Source organism: Corapipo altera, unplaced genomic scaffold, assembly GCF_003945725.1.
Source record: "Corapipo altera isolate COAL_440 unplaced genomic scaffold, ASM394572v1 2b, whole genome shotgun sequence".
NCBI lineage: Eukaryota > Metazoa > Chordata > Aves > Passeriformes > Pipridae > Corapipo > Corapipo altera.
The window spans coordinates 30,133,115-30,149,853 of NW_020884874.1; the positions used below are offsets into that span (position 1 = coordinate 30,133,115).

Genomic DNA, 16,739 nt, shown 5'->3' on the forward strand with positions numbered 1-16,739 from the left:
CCGCGCCCCGCTGCCCGGCAGCCGGGCCGTAAACAAATGGCGGCCCGGCGGGGGCTCGAGCGCCCGGGGCGGCTCCTCGCCGCCGCTGACAGCTTCGGCCGGGGCGGGCCGCGGGTGGCTCGGTGTGCGGCTCCGCCGGGTCCCCTCCGCCCCGCCCGCCCCCCGATCCCCGCGGGCCGGAGCGCCGGGGCTGTGCCGGCCGGGCCGGGCCGGGCCATGTAGGGTGGCCGCGGCCGCCCCGCCCCTTCGCCGGCCCCGCTCCGGGCTCACGGGCGGTGGCGTCGGACCGAGTGCTGCTGCTGCTTACTGTGACCCCAGTGCTGCCAGCGCTGTCGGGGTGTCGCGATAGCACGTGGGGAGGGGACAGGGCCGGGGGCTGCCTGGTGCTGTGGAGACCGCAGTCGGAGAGGCTCCTTTCTGCGTGGAAGGAGAGGGGAAGAGAGCAGATGATCTAGAGGTATTCCTGAAAATCTTCTCTAATGCCCCTTGTTCGTGTTATTTCGAGTAGGTGTGCTCAGACCATGCAGGAGGTGGTGTTTTGACTCTTCTCCAAATTCCTTTTTTTTTTTTTTACGGCTGTTGTTGACGTGCAGTGGAACCTTTGTTTCCCTCCTTTATAAAGGTAAAGAACGTTACGTGGTTGCACTCCCGTAACCCCACGGATCGGCAATCAGAAGCACACAGGGAGATGACAGCAGCTTGTTGAACGGCTCGTGTGTTGGAACAGTTGTGTGGCCTCACTTCCAAAAGTTCTAGCGCCGCTGTTGTTTGCAGCAGGTCTTCAGAATTCTTAAGGGAAACAACCCGTGGGCTGGAGAGACGGCTTTCTTTTGTTCTATAAAGCTCTACTCGGATTTGGCTGAGGAGCTTTACATAATCCTTGTTTCCCGTGTTGTTAATATGCCAAAATAAGTGTGTGTTAGCATATTATTCCAAACCCAGGCCTGTGCTCGTGTAGTAACAGCATCACCTTGCTTGCGCTAGTACTTAAGGCAAGATACCTTCCTCTGCTTTCTGTAGAATTGGTGTGTAGTACTTGATGGTTAAGTCCTTTCCTTGGTCAGCTGCTGCCTTCTGCTGCTTGTTGATGTCATACACCTTAACTTGTGCTGTGATTTGGATGGTTAAGGTTCATGCATCTCTTTTGATGAGAATGTTAGTTATGCTTATTTATGATCTTCCCCTCTGCACCCCTCTCCCAGAAGTCCAAAACATACTATTAGAAGAACTTTACTTGGTAAGCAAGTTGAGTACTGGAAGACTGAAAAATACACTGGTAACTTTACTCTGTTTCTGACTCTGTATGCATGTAAATATCTGTGTGTAATATCTGCATAGCAGTCAAATTTCATCCAGAGAAGAAGTAGATTAAAAGGGTGAATGGGGGTTGTATTGCAAGCTGAGACTTTTTGTTGGGTCTCTTGCCTCGTTTTCTTCCAAAGTTAGAACGTGTTAGAGAACAGGAGAATCCCAGCAGAATGGGCAAAAGTTATGCAAAAGCAGTGTTTTTACTCTTTTGCACTAAATTCTGCATTTATTCAATTAGCTTCTTAAATTTGGATTATATTTCCCTTGCCTTTTACTTTGATGTTAGAAATGGGCAAAATAAGTGCTGAGTTTAACAAGCAATATCTGGTTGGAAGCTTTCTGGACAAGAGTTCTGCATGTTTTTGGACAGCCAGGTTTATAGGTCTTGAAGAGAGTGTCTTGTAGTCTACAACTTTCTGAAGAAGAAAGCATATGGCTCTTAGTCTTCAAGTGAGTTCCTTTAGCTGCTGTAGATTTCAGGTCTGTAAAAAATCTATGCTTTGTATTCAGTCCAATTGAACTAAAATAGCAAAGTTTCCCTCATATCAATAGATCTGTTTCTTTGCTGAGCTCTGTCTCAACTGAGTCAAAGGCTCTTTGCCCCTAGCAAGGAGATCCAGTGGTACAGAGATGGGAGCAGGGAATCATTTGTCATCATTATGCTGGTGGCAATTTCCCTTCAGTTTCCTTATCTGCATAATAAGAATAAAGATAATGTATCTGTTGGTGAGATGGTTAGATTGTATAAGGGGTGCTAAGTATTCCTGAACAGACCTCAAGTAAAGAAGCAGAAGACCTCAAATTACTGAAGGTCACAGAGAAATCTGTATAAACTGTCCTAAGTGTCTGAGCAGTATCTAGTCTCAATATTGAATGAAGGAAAAAGGCTGAAAAATCTTGTAATATAAACTGCTCTGAAACAGGCCAAGATTCTGATGTACTTTGCAGGCTACTGTTTTTCATAGTTTCTGAGGTGACACTTGATGTCTTGTAATTTTTTTGTAATCTGTTAATGCTGCTTGAAGCTACAGTACCCTGCAAACCCTTACAGTCAGCAGAACATCTAATTGAGTAGACTGTGCTGTTTCTTACCAAACGCCCAATGTTGATCTGAGCTCTTAATGTGAAATCATGATGAAACCATGATAGGTTTAAACTTAAGTCATGAGAATGAGAGGCATGGTGAGGTAAAGTTTTAAGTGGTTACACTACACTTAGTTACAGCTCTTCATACAAAACTTCAGGTAGTGGTTCAGGCCGATTGTGATACCTGGTTCAGACTTGGTTATGGAGATGCTGGAAGGTGGGTGGTGTTTTGTTTGTTGAAGTTCAGGCTTTTATTTGTCAATTTAGAAGCATCTCTACTAGAAATTGCAGTTTTCTGAAAGTCCTATTTGACAGAGAAATTTGTTGAAGTGATAGATTCATTACAAATAGGTTCTTTATAGGAGTGTACTTTACTGACATAGCTGTAATGCTTTTACAAAACCTTGTTTTGGCTGAGTCACTATTGTCATCAGATAAGGAATGTGTTTGGATAGGAACGTTCAGCTGGAGTCTTTGGGGAAAAAGAAATAGCATCAAGCTTGTTGGCATTTGGAAAATGCAGTCTAAATTATATTAGAGATAAATTGATGACTCACTGTACGTCCTAAAACCCTGCATAAACTTGTAGTGAAGATGTTTGTGTTTTCCAGTTCTTCATTTATGTTAGAAACATATTGAAAGAGCTGGTATAACATGCTCATTATGAAATATATTCCCAGCTTTCTGTCATCAACTATTTGAGATACATGAGGTTTTGTTTAGACAGTAGTGGGGGTTTTTTTAAAACTATTTTTTTTACTGTTTCTCTTGTGTTTTAAACCAAGTAGCTTGGAAGAGGGAAAAGCCTAACAGTTGCTGCAAAAAATGTCTTCCATTTGATAAGAAAGTGAAATACCCGAAAATAGAATAGGTTAAAGTTGTTAAAACAGGCTCTCTTGTTCTCATAATCTTCTTCTATTTTGAATTTTTCGAAATATTTTGTGACAAACTCCCTCATTTCTAGTTTAGTGTAATCTGATGAGGTATGTGTGTATGGATGTCTGTTAAATTGTTTTGTGTACTGTCTATTTTGCTGTATATTGGTCAGGCCATTGTCTACTAACAAGGATGTATTTTTAATAGAAAAAATAACTTTATATGTACAGAATACATGACATCTGCATTTCAGTCTGGTATGTTGGAGAGAAGTTGCATTCATGGTCCATTTACTTTAAAGTTCTTTTCTTATTTTGCTATGGGAACTGGTTAAACTTGTGTAGAAAGACCCGAAACAGTGTATTAATGACATTCTTGGCCCAATTTCTGTAAATATGCAGAGGTCAGGAATTCTTTGGCAGCATGTATGAATTAAAATATTACATAAGAAGAATTTATTTTTTGTTTTGGGTGGTTAAAACTACCTCCTGCAAAACAGAACGCATTATTTTTTACAGTAGTTCTGTTTCTGATTTCTGAGAAATGGCTTATTTTCTTTCCTGTTTTCCTGAAGGATTTGTGAGTTGAAATTGGGGGATAAGACTATCGTTGTTCCTTTGGGCATATCACCTCAGTTCCATCTCTGTTAAGTTTTAGTGATGATCCTTGGGTATGAACACAAGGAAGAAGCAGCTTATTACAGTAAAAAACTTTTTAATAGTAAGCAACTGCTTAATAAGTTCTCATGTGAAGACTGAAGATGGATGAATTATAACTAGACTAAAATGCAGTTTGTAAAAGAATCAAACTTTAAATTTATTTATTTATTTTAGTTCTCCAGCTGTTGTAATCTTTCATTCGAGTTTGTTTTTTTTTTCTGAAGTGATCAGAGCAATGAATCAAGTGTGGTAGGTCAGAATAATAACTTTTAATAATTCCTTATAGCCTTAAATGTAACGAGGTGACTAACAGCTATCAGTAAGCTAAAATGACAGAACTTAGGTTGCCCCTGGGAAGGCTGTTAAAAACTTGTTTATATTTCTATAAAGGCTGCAAAAAATTTCAGCATTTGTAGCTCCAGGTAGTGTAAGCACATGACCTTTCCAGGGCATTGTACATATGGAAAGCAATTTCTACACCTGAAATGAAATCTTACTTCTGATCTCATTTCTTTCAGAGTCTGCAGCAATTGAGGAGTCACACTGTGCTCAAGTTCAGAAGTGCTTTACACATGAAATCTTCTGGTTCTCTGGCTGATTCTGCCCTGTCACCATCTCAACAGGTAGAGTGCTTCTGTGCCTGAGCCATGCAGCAAGCATAGCTGTTCCTCATGCAGTTGTCCTGTGTCAGTGTGTGGCCAAAGGCACATTGAAGCCTTGGGGTTTCCTCTCTGGGGAATGTGTCAAGGAAGCAAGAATGCATGGCAGATCTGTCACAAAAGTACTCTGAGGAAAAACCTAGTAGTTTTGGTTTTGATTTTTAACACTCACTGAGTTTCACAGGGATAGAAGAGAGTGTTCTGTCATTTCATCAGAGCTTCTATTCTAAAATGGAACAAAGCCAGACACATAGGGCATCTGTGGAGGGTCCACATCAGTCAAATCAGTGTTTTGCTTTGGGTCATTTTCCCCTTCAATTCTACCTTTTTTTTTTTCTTTTCTGCAATGATTTTGGAGGAAATAACCTCACTGAAATTGAAATCTATGAATGGTAGGAAGATGGTTTGCCACTAGGAAGAAAGGAACTCCCAAAGTGCTACTCAAAGAATGCAAAATAGATTTTTGTTCCTAGACTAGGATATTTGGGGCAGAAATAGACAGGCATAGAGAAGCTCTTCTTTATAACACTGATATAAAAAAGGTTGAACTTCCCTATAATTCTAATGGTTACTATTTTTGCTGTAATTAGAGGTTTCTTTTTGTTTTGGTCTGGTTTGTTTGTGAGGGGGATAGGTAACTTTAATTTATGCTTAAAAAAGCAGTTAGTATATATTCCGTCAATAAAACTGATAAAACTTGAATCTTTCCAGAAGTATGTGTCCCCCTGAATTTTTTCCTTGCAATAAGTAGCCATGTTTTGAGCATGAACTTTTTCTACCTCTTTTGTGTAATAAATTAGAGTGTAGACTAAATAATAATGGTCCAAGTAGCATCTTATTTATATAGTATTTTGGGCTTTAGTAATTGGAGCTTCTTCTCGTGTTTTCAGTGTTTAACAAAAAGATAATGTAGACTCATTCTAATATGTTCAGTATATGCAGTCACTACCAGCCAGGGAAGATGCTCTCCTCTTTGTTGTGGATGAATTTATGTATGAGAATCTAGTGAACACTTATCTGTCCAACTGTTTTGAATACAGTTTTAGCTTCCCTGATCTCCCTACTTGTAACAGAAATCAGGGTTGTCTTGATGAACTCCGGGGTGGGAGCGGCAATTAGTATCCCGTAAGGTCAAAGTTGGGCATCTGAAAGAGAAGTTCCTGAGAGAAACCTGGGTAAAAGATGGAAGATTCAGAAGTACAGCAGTCTCTTCTACAGCGTCCAGAAGAAAAGGGAACTTTTTAGCATGGTTTGCATATATTTGCTTGTGGGTGGATTTGGATGCTTCTGGGAGTTTAAACTTGTAGTACAGCTTGTGTGTCTCTATGCTTCTACTTCCTTGAACCAGTAATTTAAGAACCTGTTTGCCTATTTACTTGAATTTGATAGAAGAGTCTCAAAGGTAGCTGAGCTTTATAGGTTGGCGAATAAAAGGTGGCTGAGTAATGGAGGGTTCCAATAGCAATAATGGTTGTGTGATTTCCTGCCTTATTGGCACCAAAGAATTCACGTAGGGGAGAGTAAGCAAGCAGGCTTTGGGTTTGATAATACTAAGTACAGCTCTTGTGGTGTAGAAGAAAGTGAGAGCTCTTGCAGCTGAAGCACTGTGTAGTGTCTGAAACTTTTATTATGCTATTTTAATGTTTGTGTTATAACAGCAACTGAAAATCATGTGGCAGTAGCAGCTGGAATTTTAATCCTTTTAATTATGACAGATTTTCAAAGCATGTTCCGGCTGATTTGGTCAGCTGACTGTATAGTATGTACAATAACATCAAGTGATTGCACAAATTCTGACAGCAGTGGTCACCTCACTGGAACGGGATGTATTTTTAGGTTTCTCTGCTAGTAACAGTCAAGTGTATGTACTTAAGCACACTGAACTGAACTGGTTAGTTGCTGACACTACACTATTAGAAAAGGACAGCTGTTCCTCCTTGCTGTAGTCATTGATCTGACACTGTCTTCTCACCATATTGTGACAAGGAACATAGTGGGATATAAACACTGTAAATACTATTGGTACATGTTTTAATGACATATATTTTTTTTTAGGTCAGCAATGATATTCTTTGTTAGCCCTTTCAGTTTGCTGTATTAGAGAAAATGAAAGGACTTTGTTACCTCCAGCAAGAATTTTCTTTATCTCCCCTTTACCCAACAGTTTTTTCCTTTACAAGGCAGTATTTGGGAAGAGGGTGGTTCTTGTTCTCCATGTAGTACTAATGATATATTGGTTATGGTTATTTAAAGGAAAATTATTCATATGTGGATGCTCTTAATCTATGAATCAAAGAGGTGCTAAGTTCTGTGGTTCACAAAGTTAGCTTACAAAATAGTGAGTCATGGCCATTTGCTGATTAATGAATGTGCTAATTCTCGAGGTCTTATCCATTTACTTCACCAGTTTGATAGGGTTGTTTGGTTTTTTTTGCCTTTGGACTTAATTTGCAATTTGATAATTGAATTATATCAGAAGCCTTAACTAGTTTAAGCAGTCCAGGAACTCATGACTGCCCAAAACAGCTGTTGAGTGTGAAGCCCAATGCATAAAAGGACATGTAATATATTTAAAGAGACTTTGTAGTAACCTGTAAGTAAAACGTGACATTCTGACTAAATTGAAGTTCTACAGCAGGTGCTGTGGAGTTAACACTTATAAGCAGAACACAGAATTTTAGTGAATGTTCTGCTGATGGTCTACTGATGTCTGAAGAGATTCTAAATTATGTATTTAGATAAGGAGCCAAAGGATTTGAATTTTAAGATAAATGGCAACTAACATCAAACTTCCTACTTACCAGTAAAATTCTTATTTATGGAAACTGAGGGAATAGGTCACTTCAGCTACTTAATTGATTTGTGTCTGTAACTGCCTCTTTATAAAAACAACCTGAAGCATTTGTTATAGAACAAGTTAGCATCTACCTATTGATAAGACTTGATATTTTAGTGTCTGCTTTGGCTTTCATATCCCGTCTGTTACTGATACATCATGTTTTCACCAGATTTTGTTTCCTTTTTGCACACTTCACTTATCATTTGCTTGTATGAAATCATTAAGTTTTGATGAATATTAGCTTTTGTGTGAAGGAGTTTAGGAGCCTGAGAAAAGCCAGTATCATCCTGCAACTGGGGTTTTACAATCTGACTTGTAAAAAACCAAGATAGTGTGCTGGGGAGGAGGATGTTTTACTGTCTTAATAGAATGTTCTGTGTAAGCTCACATAGGCTATTTAAAGATAGTATTTAATGGTGGTTGACTAATTTAGGGTACGTCTACAGCAATGGTGCAGGCAAATAGGAGCTCAGTTTGACTGGGTTCTGAGCTGCTGCACGTGGGCCACCTTTGGCCTAGAAGCAGTAGAATAGTGCTGGCTTAGCAGCAGTGTGTGTGCTACCTAACACACCTGCCCACTCCTCTGCAAGTGGCTCACTTCTGGCCAGCTTAAAGTGAGCAGGGTGCAGAGCTTTTTGCAAAGTATGTAAACAATATATATTTTTTAATTTTTTATTTTAAATCATAATTGTGGCTAATTGATTAAATTAAGTTTTACTACTACCAGGCTGTTGCTTTAAGGGAGCAAGACTGTTTAGATACATGAAACAAGGGCTGGGGTCTCTAGGGGCTCCTGCATTATAAACTAGCAATTGTCTTTTTCAATGCTGTTTTCATTTTGTCTTATGCACTTTAAAATACACACATAACCTTAGAGCTTCCTTTTGATCTCTGCTCACCTGTTGACTTGAAGAAGGCTACAGTGTGGTTTCAATACTGATGCAAAGTTCTGAGATTTTCTTTAGTCTAGCAATAGGCTGCTGTATTTGGCAAGAATTAAGTTAGAGAGGGCTTTGCTGGAAGAACTAAAAATATCTTCAGAGAAGTTAAATAATTTTCTCCTTTTCAGTCTTTATTAAACGTGTTTCAGCTTTTTGTAGTAGATGCTATCTGACTTAATTTGCACGTTGAAAGCAGGTTGTGTGCCAGAAGGGTTTGCGAAAATGTTTAGCAAGTCAGTCACTGAATCCAGTGACTGATGCACTTAACAATTTATTTGAAACTCACTTGTTACTCAGTATATAAATGCTAAGGTATGGTGGGGGAAATTCAGTTGTGTTTTGCCTGCTAAGTGTAGCACATATGCTTCTTTGTTAGAAGTGTTCAGGAGAGTGGGTGGCTAAAATATTTAAGTCATCCAAATTGTGACGGATGGGGGGTGAGGACTGATTGCTACTTAAAGTTGGCATGAATTTCAAAGCATTATAAAAGAATAGAAGTGAGTGAAGTGTCACATAGATTTGTATTTAAATGCTTTATTTAAAGTGGAGTGTCTAAAAGGCACTTGTTTCTTTTTACCATCAGTTTGAACAGAAGGAATAATACTAAACAGTTTGGGTTTTTTTCCAGTTTAGAGTAATTTTAATGTAAGAAGCCTTAATGCATTAAAATACAAGTATTCAGTCTGAAGACAATGCATGAGAGCATTTGTTAGCTAGCAGAATAAGGAACTATTTCTATCAATCTTAAAGTATTTGAGCATTTTATTTCTCAAGAAAATTACTAGAGGGTGGGAGCATAAGGAAGAGATGAAACTGAGCAATGGATTTTTGAAACAGTATTTTGAGATTCTGCTCTGCACAAGTCATTCTCTGATATTTCTGAACTTTAATCCCTACTGGTATCACTGCTGAGAGGGACTTTGTTGGAGCATAGAGGAGAGCTTGATCACTTGTGTGGGCCTGCACTCCAGCAAATGAGTCGTTTCAGAGTTTCTCAAAGTATTGTACAAAGATGCAAAGTTTACTCTTCTCTTTCCTTTCCCCCTTTTTCCTTCCTTTCCCCCTTTTTCCTTCCTTTCCCCCTTTTTCCTTCCTTTCCCCCTTCTTTTGTTTTGCCTTCTTTCATTTTTCGTTTTTTCTTTCTTTCCATGCCACAACAAAGAATTGAATTTTTTGTTTGTGTCAGTGTGTCATTATAGATTACACAATGGATTTATATGTATTTGCATTTTTATTGTTGTTTAGCCGTTTTATGTAGTGTTGTTGTGATACCCTTATACTTTGAACTGCTGCTATTGTAATCAGCACTGCTATAGGATGCATTAAAAATTTACATTTTGCGGGTTGAACTGGATGTATAGGTAGGACCGTGTTGGTTACTAAAGTTTTACGTAAAAGTTTTCAATGAAATAAAAGGACTTATTTAATGTGCAGTGTAATTTTGTAGTGTAATTGCTACCCTTGTACAACAACTACTGTAAGAAATAAGGGAGGAGCTATAAGCTATAGATGAAGAAAAAGAGTGAAGAGCTGTTGTAAAGGACTGCAGTCTGTCAGGGGCATGGAGTGAAGGGGAGAATGGGACACAACAAGGAACTGAGATACTCACTGAAGGCTGCAGATTGTGTTAAACAGAACTGCATGAAGAGGGTGTCAGCAGCTTAGGTGGTAGCCAGGCAGAATATGGGGAATATGTTACCTCTGTTTAATGTAGAGAACTGGAGATGAGGATGAATCTGGCTTCCTTTATTTTGTCTCTGTACAGTTGTATGGTTTATGATTTTAGGTAGTAGGCCATATAGTCAATTATCATGCTTTGTTTTTCATTGAATAATCTATTTGCAATGGGCAGGGGAAAAGGGCTATTCCAGAGGGAAGGATTATACAACATTTTTCCCTAAGTTGCATATAGTAGAGCCGGTAAATAAATGTATAGACCATGTTTTGGACTCTGATGCAAATGTGTATTTTTAATTTTCAGATGAACTTTTAAGCACCATTTCTTTGAAATAAGATCTTACATACTTGTTTTCCTAAAATGGCTACTGACCAAGGATGCAAAATTGCAAATAATAGTAAATATTAACAATATTGAGTAAATATCCTCTGCTGTTGTCCCCTTTCTCTTTACTCAGAATTGGATTTACAATCATGGAGGAACATCAGCAACATATACACTGTGTGAACTGTGTCAGCCGTCGTTGTATGACCAGACCAGAGCCGGGCATTTCCTGTGATTTGATTGGCTGCCCCTTGGTTTGTGGTGCAGTTTTTCACTCCTGTAAAGCTGAGGAACATCGCATGTTATGTCCACTTGAAAGAGTGCCTTGTTTGAATAGCGGCTTTGGATGTCCCTTCATAGTAGCCCGAAATAAAATTGCTGATCATCTAGAAGTTTGTCCTGCAAGTGTGGTATGTTGTACCATGGAGTGGAATAGATGGCCAGTCAGTTATGCTGACCGAAAATCTTACGAAAACCTGAGTAAAGATGTTGATGAAGTGGAGCAGCTAGATATGGCTTTAGCCCTTCAAGACCAGCGCATGTTATTAGAATCCCTTAAAGTAGCAACTATGATGTCAAAAGCAGGTGAACAAATACCAGAATCCAGAGAGCAAACCTCTGTCAAATCAAGTGCCCCAGATACAGTGCATACAAATGGTTTGATGCCTGTAGATGAAGAGTCCTATGGTGCACTTTATCAAGCTACTGTTGAAACAACGAGGAGTTTAGCTGCTGCTCTGGATATTCTGAACACTGCTACACGGGACATTAATATGTTAAGTTCAAACATCTGCATTTCACCACATGAAAGGAAAGAAGATACTGAGATTAAAGAACAAGCTTCTAGTGGCATTATTCAGGATAAGAAGTCTGACCATGAATATCCAGATGAAGATAATGTAGGAGCAGTTGGGGGAATTAACTTTGATAGCTTGAGTCAAAATTCACAAATGGAGCAAAATGGTTCTAGTGATATTTGTTATGATGTAGTGCAAAATCATGACTTAAATCTAAACCTCAGTAACTCCCCACTTTTGTGTAATGGCTTTCATGTAGAAAATGAATGTTCAAAGGTGTTGGACCAGAATGAAGATCTTAGTGCATCTAATTCAAAACCGTCCAGTGTAGCAAATGGTGAATGTACTGCATCTCACGATGATGAAGCATTGCAGTCTTGCAGCTCCTTCCCTGTAACAGCACAACTTAAAGAAGAAGTAATATCAGCTGATCACTTAGTTAATGGCAATATTAATCATGTACTACTTCCCCATAATGCTAATGAAGAAGAAATATTAGAGAAACAAGTGGAGCAAGAAAGACTGAGAAACATAGATGCATTTTCACTTTTGCGGCATCGATCATACAGATTTCTTGTTAACCACTATTGGTCAACACCAAAAGAAGACAAAGCTGTTGATACATCAGATTTGGAGGTAACAGAAGATCCTATGGGTCTTCAGGGGATTGATCTAATCACTGCAGCTCTGTTGTTTTGCCTAGGAGACTCTCCCGGAGGTAGGGGGATATCCGAAAGTCGTGCTGTTGATGCATTTCACGTTGACTTTGGGACCCAAACATTTTCTCTCCCATCTGCGATATTGGCCACAAATACAATGGTGGGGGAAATAGCTTCAGCTTCTGCATGTGATCATGCCAACCCACAGCTCTCAAATCCAAGTCCATTCCAGACTCTTGGACTGGATTTGGTGTTGGAATATGTGGCTAGATACCAAACAAAACAGCGTTCAATGTTTACATTCGTTTGTGGACAGTTGTTTAGAAGGAATGAATTTTCATCGCATTTTAAGAATGTGCATGGAGACATTCATGCTGGCCTTAACGGCTGGATGGAGCAGAGGTGTCCTTTGGCATATTATGGGTGTACATATTCTCAACGAAGGTTTTGTCCTTCAACACAAGGGGCAAAAATTATTCATGACCGCCACTTACGGTCATTTGGAGTTCAGCCTTGTATATCCACAGTATTAGTGGAACCAGCAAAAAGCTGCTTAATTGGACTGCACAATGACCATCTGAGTAGCCTACCTTTTGAGGTGCTGCAGCATATTGCTAGTTTTCTAGATGGCTTTAGTTTATGTCAGCTTTCAAGAGTGTCACGTTTAATGAGAGATGTGTGTGGAAGCTTACTTCAAGCACGTGGAATGGTGATATTGCTGTGGGAGAAGAGAAGGTACCCAGATGGAAGTTCTTGGCAGGTAAAAGAAAAGGTAAGTGTTTTGGTTTTTTTATTTTGAAGGTGAAAGGGAAAGTATTAAATTGGTCCTGTCTCTGCTTTTACTCTTAACATTATCTCTGATACTACTTGCTTTTGGTATAATAACCCTTCAAGAAAGAGATTGTTGTCTAGAACAAGTGAAAATTGCCAGCAGGTTGGCTCAGTCTTCTTCACAGTTGGAGAAGTAGAAGTTGAAGTAGTCTGTCTAGTTTTCACTGGATGTAAGTAAATTAACTTCTGTTTTTTCCAATATTTTAAAATATTAAAAGATTACTTCATGATTTGCTTTGATATCAGTATTCCACAGAAGTAGGAAAGCTGCTACAGAGTTTACTTTTCTTGCCTTTATAGTGTTTACAGCAATTATTTTTTCTAACCTGTTGAAATCCTATCTATTGCCATGATATTGAGTGCCTTAAATACTGAAATAATTTAAAACCTTTGGATGACCTTTGTGTAGTACAGTTTTCACCATCCTCCCCAAGAGCATCTACAGCACTTATTTGAAATTGCATAAGTTGATAATTTCAGAACCAAATCATAATGACTGGTGTTACAATACTTTGTCATTTAACTTCTGATTGCATCTATTTTGTAGATGCAAAAAATACTGCCTGTGTTTCTTCCCAGTTGAGAGTTGTCTTGAAATCTGAGTCAGCCTGGGACTGACTATACAGATTTTAGAATTGTATATTTTTGCTATGTTGTTTTTTATTATAATTTATAGCAGACGCACAACATTGCCTGAAAGTTTCATAGCACAAATATGTAATTTTCTGCTCTGAGTTCAGGTATCTTGAAACATTTTGAGCCTAAGTGCAACTTATTTTCTAGGTTTGGCGCTTCAGTACAGCCTTCTGTACTGTGAAAGAGTGGAAGTTTGCTGACATCGTAAGCATGGCTGACCACTTGAAGAAATGTAGCTATAATGCTGTAGAGAGAAGAGAGGAGGCTGTTCCGCTGCCATGTATGTGTGTAACACGAGAACTCACTAAAGAAGGACGTTCACTGCGCTCTGTTTTGAAACCAGTACTTTAAGTATTGCAACCACTCCAATTGCACATACACTCAAGCACCTGATATAACCTCGGTAATATTACATGACACTTTATTAATGTACTAAAGATACTTTCTAGCTAAATCTTCTCTGTCACTGTGTATATAAGGTTTGAAGTGACATTTATTTTTTATAATACTGTTTAGCTGGAAAGTAATGAAAGTTGCCTTAACGTTTGAAAAATTCGGAACTTGCTGGACAGGGTAGTTTTATCTAACTTATATAATTTAAGAACAAAATCCTAAGATGTGTTTTCTGATTCACTGGTGCCCATGTTGCTGATGACTGATAATATTTCAAAAATAGCCTCTAAACAATATGCACATTTAGATAGGAAACACTGAATTGTAGTGAGAGAAAATCCTGTCCAAATGTCCTTTCCGTATCTGGTCTGTTTTTTTTTTTAACAAATTATAATCCAAATATTTGAAAGATAAGGAAGAATTCAAAACTTTATAACAGATGTCTCGAACACAGCTTTTAAGCACATCTTTTCTCATTAAATCGGTGTTCTAGTGCTTTTCCTAGTTAACAGGTGATCTAGGATCAGCTTTTTTTAAAAAAAGGTTTTTTTTAGGAATGATCTAAGTGAACTTAGATTTACAGCAGCTTAATTTTTAGCACAACTTTGTTTTGACATGTCAACGATTGCTATTTTTTTTCTGAACTCTTAACAGTTATTTTACTTCTGGGAGCAAAACTTTAAGAGCTAAAAACATAGAATACTAGTTTTTACTCTCGCACCTACAATGACATCGATATCAAATGTTCAAAATATTTTTCCTTGTCCTGCAGTTGGCTGAGGGTTAAATTGCTTGAGCAGTCAGAAATTCTAAGTATGTGATGAACAGTTACGAATTTATAATGCAGCTAATGAAAGGGCTTTACTTGTTCTATGGTATTGTGAGATGTATTGTCTCCCTTTCTGTTAATTTGTCTATAAAAATGCTGCTTTTTTAAGCAGCATTTTAAATTACTGGTATGTATAGCAAATGTATCATCTTCATAAGATGAGACATGATTTGTTAATTGCATAAGGCATATCAGAAATGTATGTTCAACCACATTTTTTAAACAAACAACTCCCATTTGCTTCCAGTCTTCCATAAGAAAAGATCTTACAAAGCATTTATGAACAGAGAATACATGCTATGAAAAATGGCCTGGTATAGCATAACTGTAATAACTTGAATTGACTTTCCAACTTGTTTGTAATAATGTTGGTGTCTCTAGCCTGTTGCACTTAGCAACTGTGCCACAAAGCTAAAACAGAAACAGACCAGAGCTTGGAACAATGAAATACAGTGCGTATTTCCATTATAGGAAAAAAATAAGAGATTAGTAAGGAGGAGATGTTTACAAAAATGGCTAAATTTATTACTTGTAATTTCTGTACTGGACACTTGTTTATGGCTAGTCTGGCTGCAGTTCACAACTTTGGTATCTGTGCATTTCCCATTCTGGGTTCAGTCCAGCTAAACATTCACTGCCTTTTTCTATTCAGAGTGCTACAGGTGCCCAGAAAAAAAAATAAATCTAGTTCTTCAGTGCCATGAGTTGAAATCATAACAGCTCAAATAGAAGTTCTGCCTGGATCTTCAAACTACGTGTTCTTGTTCCAACAACTTATCTTCCTTTTATTGGAAGAGAAGAAAGGAGTAAATCATCTACAGAAGTTAGCAACATTTGCAGTAATTTTTAGCTGTTATCCCAGTTATCTGGAAAGGAGAATCTAGATTGATGTACAGAGCTGACTATACCAACTGGGTTTTAGGTAGGGATTTTACACCCCTGGCCTAGTTCTCTGAATGCATTGAAATGTTCATTACTCACAAATTCTTCAGTACAAGGCAGGAGACAGACTTTCATCAGTTCTTGTCTTTTAGCTCTAATGGCTCCTTGCTGCTGCTCTCCAGTGTTTTAAAAGTAGTTGTGTGACTGGAAGGATTCTGAATGTTAATGATATAATGTTTGTGTTTATGGCTAAATCTACTTTAAAACATCTGTCTGGGGGTTACTGGTATTTTTTAGTGAGCAATGTGGTGGTTTTGGTACTTGAATTCTTTGTAACTACCCAGAACCCTGATAAGTACAGTAGGCAGACATATGTCTTGGTCACTTATGGAAAAGAGGGTGTTCAGTTAGTGTTGGTAGAACCTCGCTTGTAGCACAGTGCAGAACTGCATCTAAAGTATCATCAGTTGTCGATCTAATCAAATGAACTTTTTAAGTACTCTTCTTAAGAAATAACACTATTTCTCAGTACATGCACTTTTATTTTCAAATGTAGATACAGGCTTTTTTGTTAAATTAGTTATTTTTTTTAACGAGAATCCAGAGCTATTAAAATATCATTGTTGTAAACAACATCTCTGCCTTGTAAACTGCTCGAAATGCAGGAATACAGTATAGTTAGGATAAAACTTTTTTTTTTTTTTTACACTGCTATGCAGTTTGTAAAACATTTATGGTGTATAGTCAGTCTGTCAAAATGTGACTTGTTCACATTTGCCCTTGAATTTTAAAAATGTTGTATCCCTTTCGTGGTACATCTTCCATACAGCATATATAGACAGCTGTTCCAGTCTTTCTTTTACTTGATACCACATTGCTACTTTGTTTAAAATATTATGTTTTCAATCATTATGCAATATTTTTTTGCAATGTCTGTTGAAATCCTAATAAAACTTTTGGAGTTTCACTTCTAGTATGATTGTACTTTCTTTAAAGCTTATCCCCAGCCTACCAGTGTTCAAGCATGCTGCTCAGTGTCTGCCTGTAGGATTCCAGTAAATACTCAAAAAGAAAGAAATTTACATAAAGGAAACTATTTACAAACATTCAAACATTGCATAATTTGGAAATGATTAATATTTATCACATTTATTTCAGTGTGAAGATTGGTAATTTATTTTTAGACTTACCTACCCATTTCTATTGCTTTGGTCTCTTACGCAGCAGAAATTGCCTTCCACAATTAAAGATTTAACTATATAACATTGAAGACACATATTGTACCTTGTAGGTTTGTTCTAATTGATTTTTCTGAATAATAAATTGGAAAGATCTGATCAAT

At 38.0% G+C, this 16,739-nt stretch overlaps 1 protein-coding gene across 5 annotated transcripts; it reads left to right on the top strand.

The window, feature by feature from the left end:
- The first annotated feature begins 342 nt into the window (after window positions 1-342).
- FBXO30 (F-box protein 30) lies at window positions 343-16,367 on the top strand. Of its 5 annotated transcripts, XM_027634291.1 has the most exons (5): window positions 638-777; window positions 1,203-1,237; window positions 4,448-4,552; window positions 10,504-12,598; window positions 13,441-16,367. In XM_027634291.1, the coding sequence occupies exons 4-5, from the start codon at window positions 10,520-10,522 to the stop codon at window positions 13,642-13,644; spliced, it is 2,283 nt and encodes a 760-aa protein (XP_027490092.1). In that variant the 5' UTR covers window positions 638-777; window positions 1,203-1,237; window positions 4,448-4,552; window positions 10,504-10,519; the 3' UTR covers window positions 13,645-16,367. The 5 variants fall into 5 exon arrangements, with proteins under 5 accessions (XP_027490093.1, XP_027490094.1, XP_027490095.1 ...); XM_027634292.1 differs by lacking the exons at window positions 638-777; window positions 1,203-1,237 and adding an exon at window positions 343-457; XM_027634293.1 differs by lacking the exons at window positions 638-777; window positions 1,203-1,237 and adding an exon at window positions 508-622.
- Window positions 16,368-16,739: the final 372 nt, after the last annotated feature.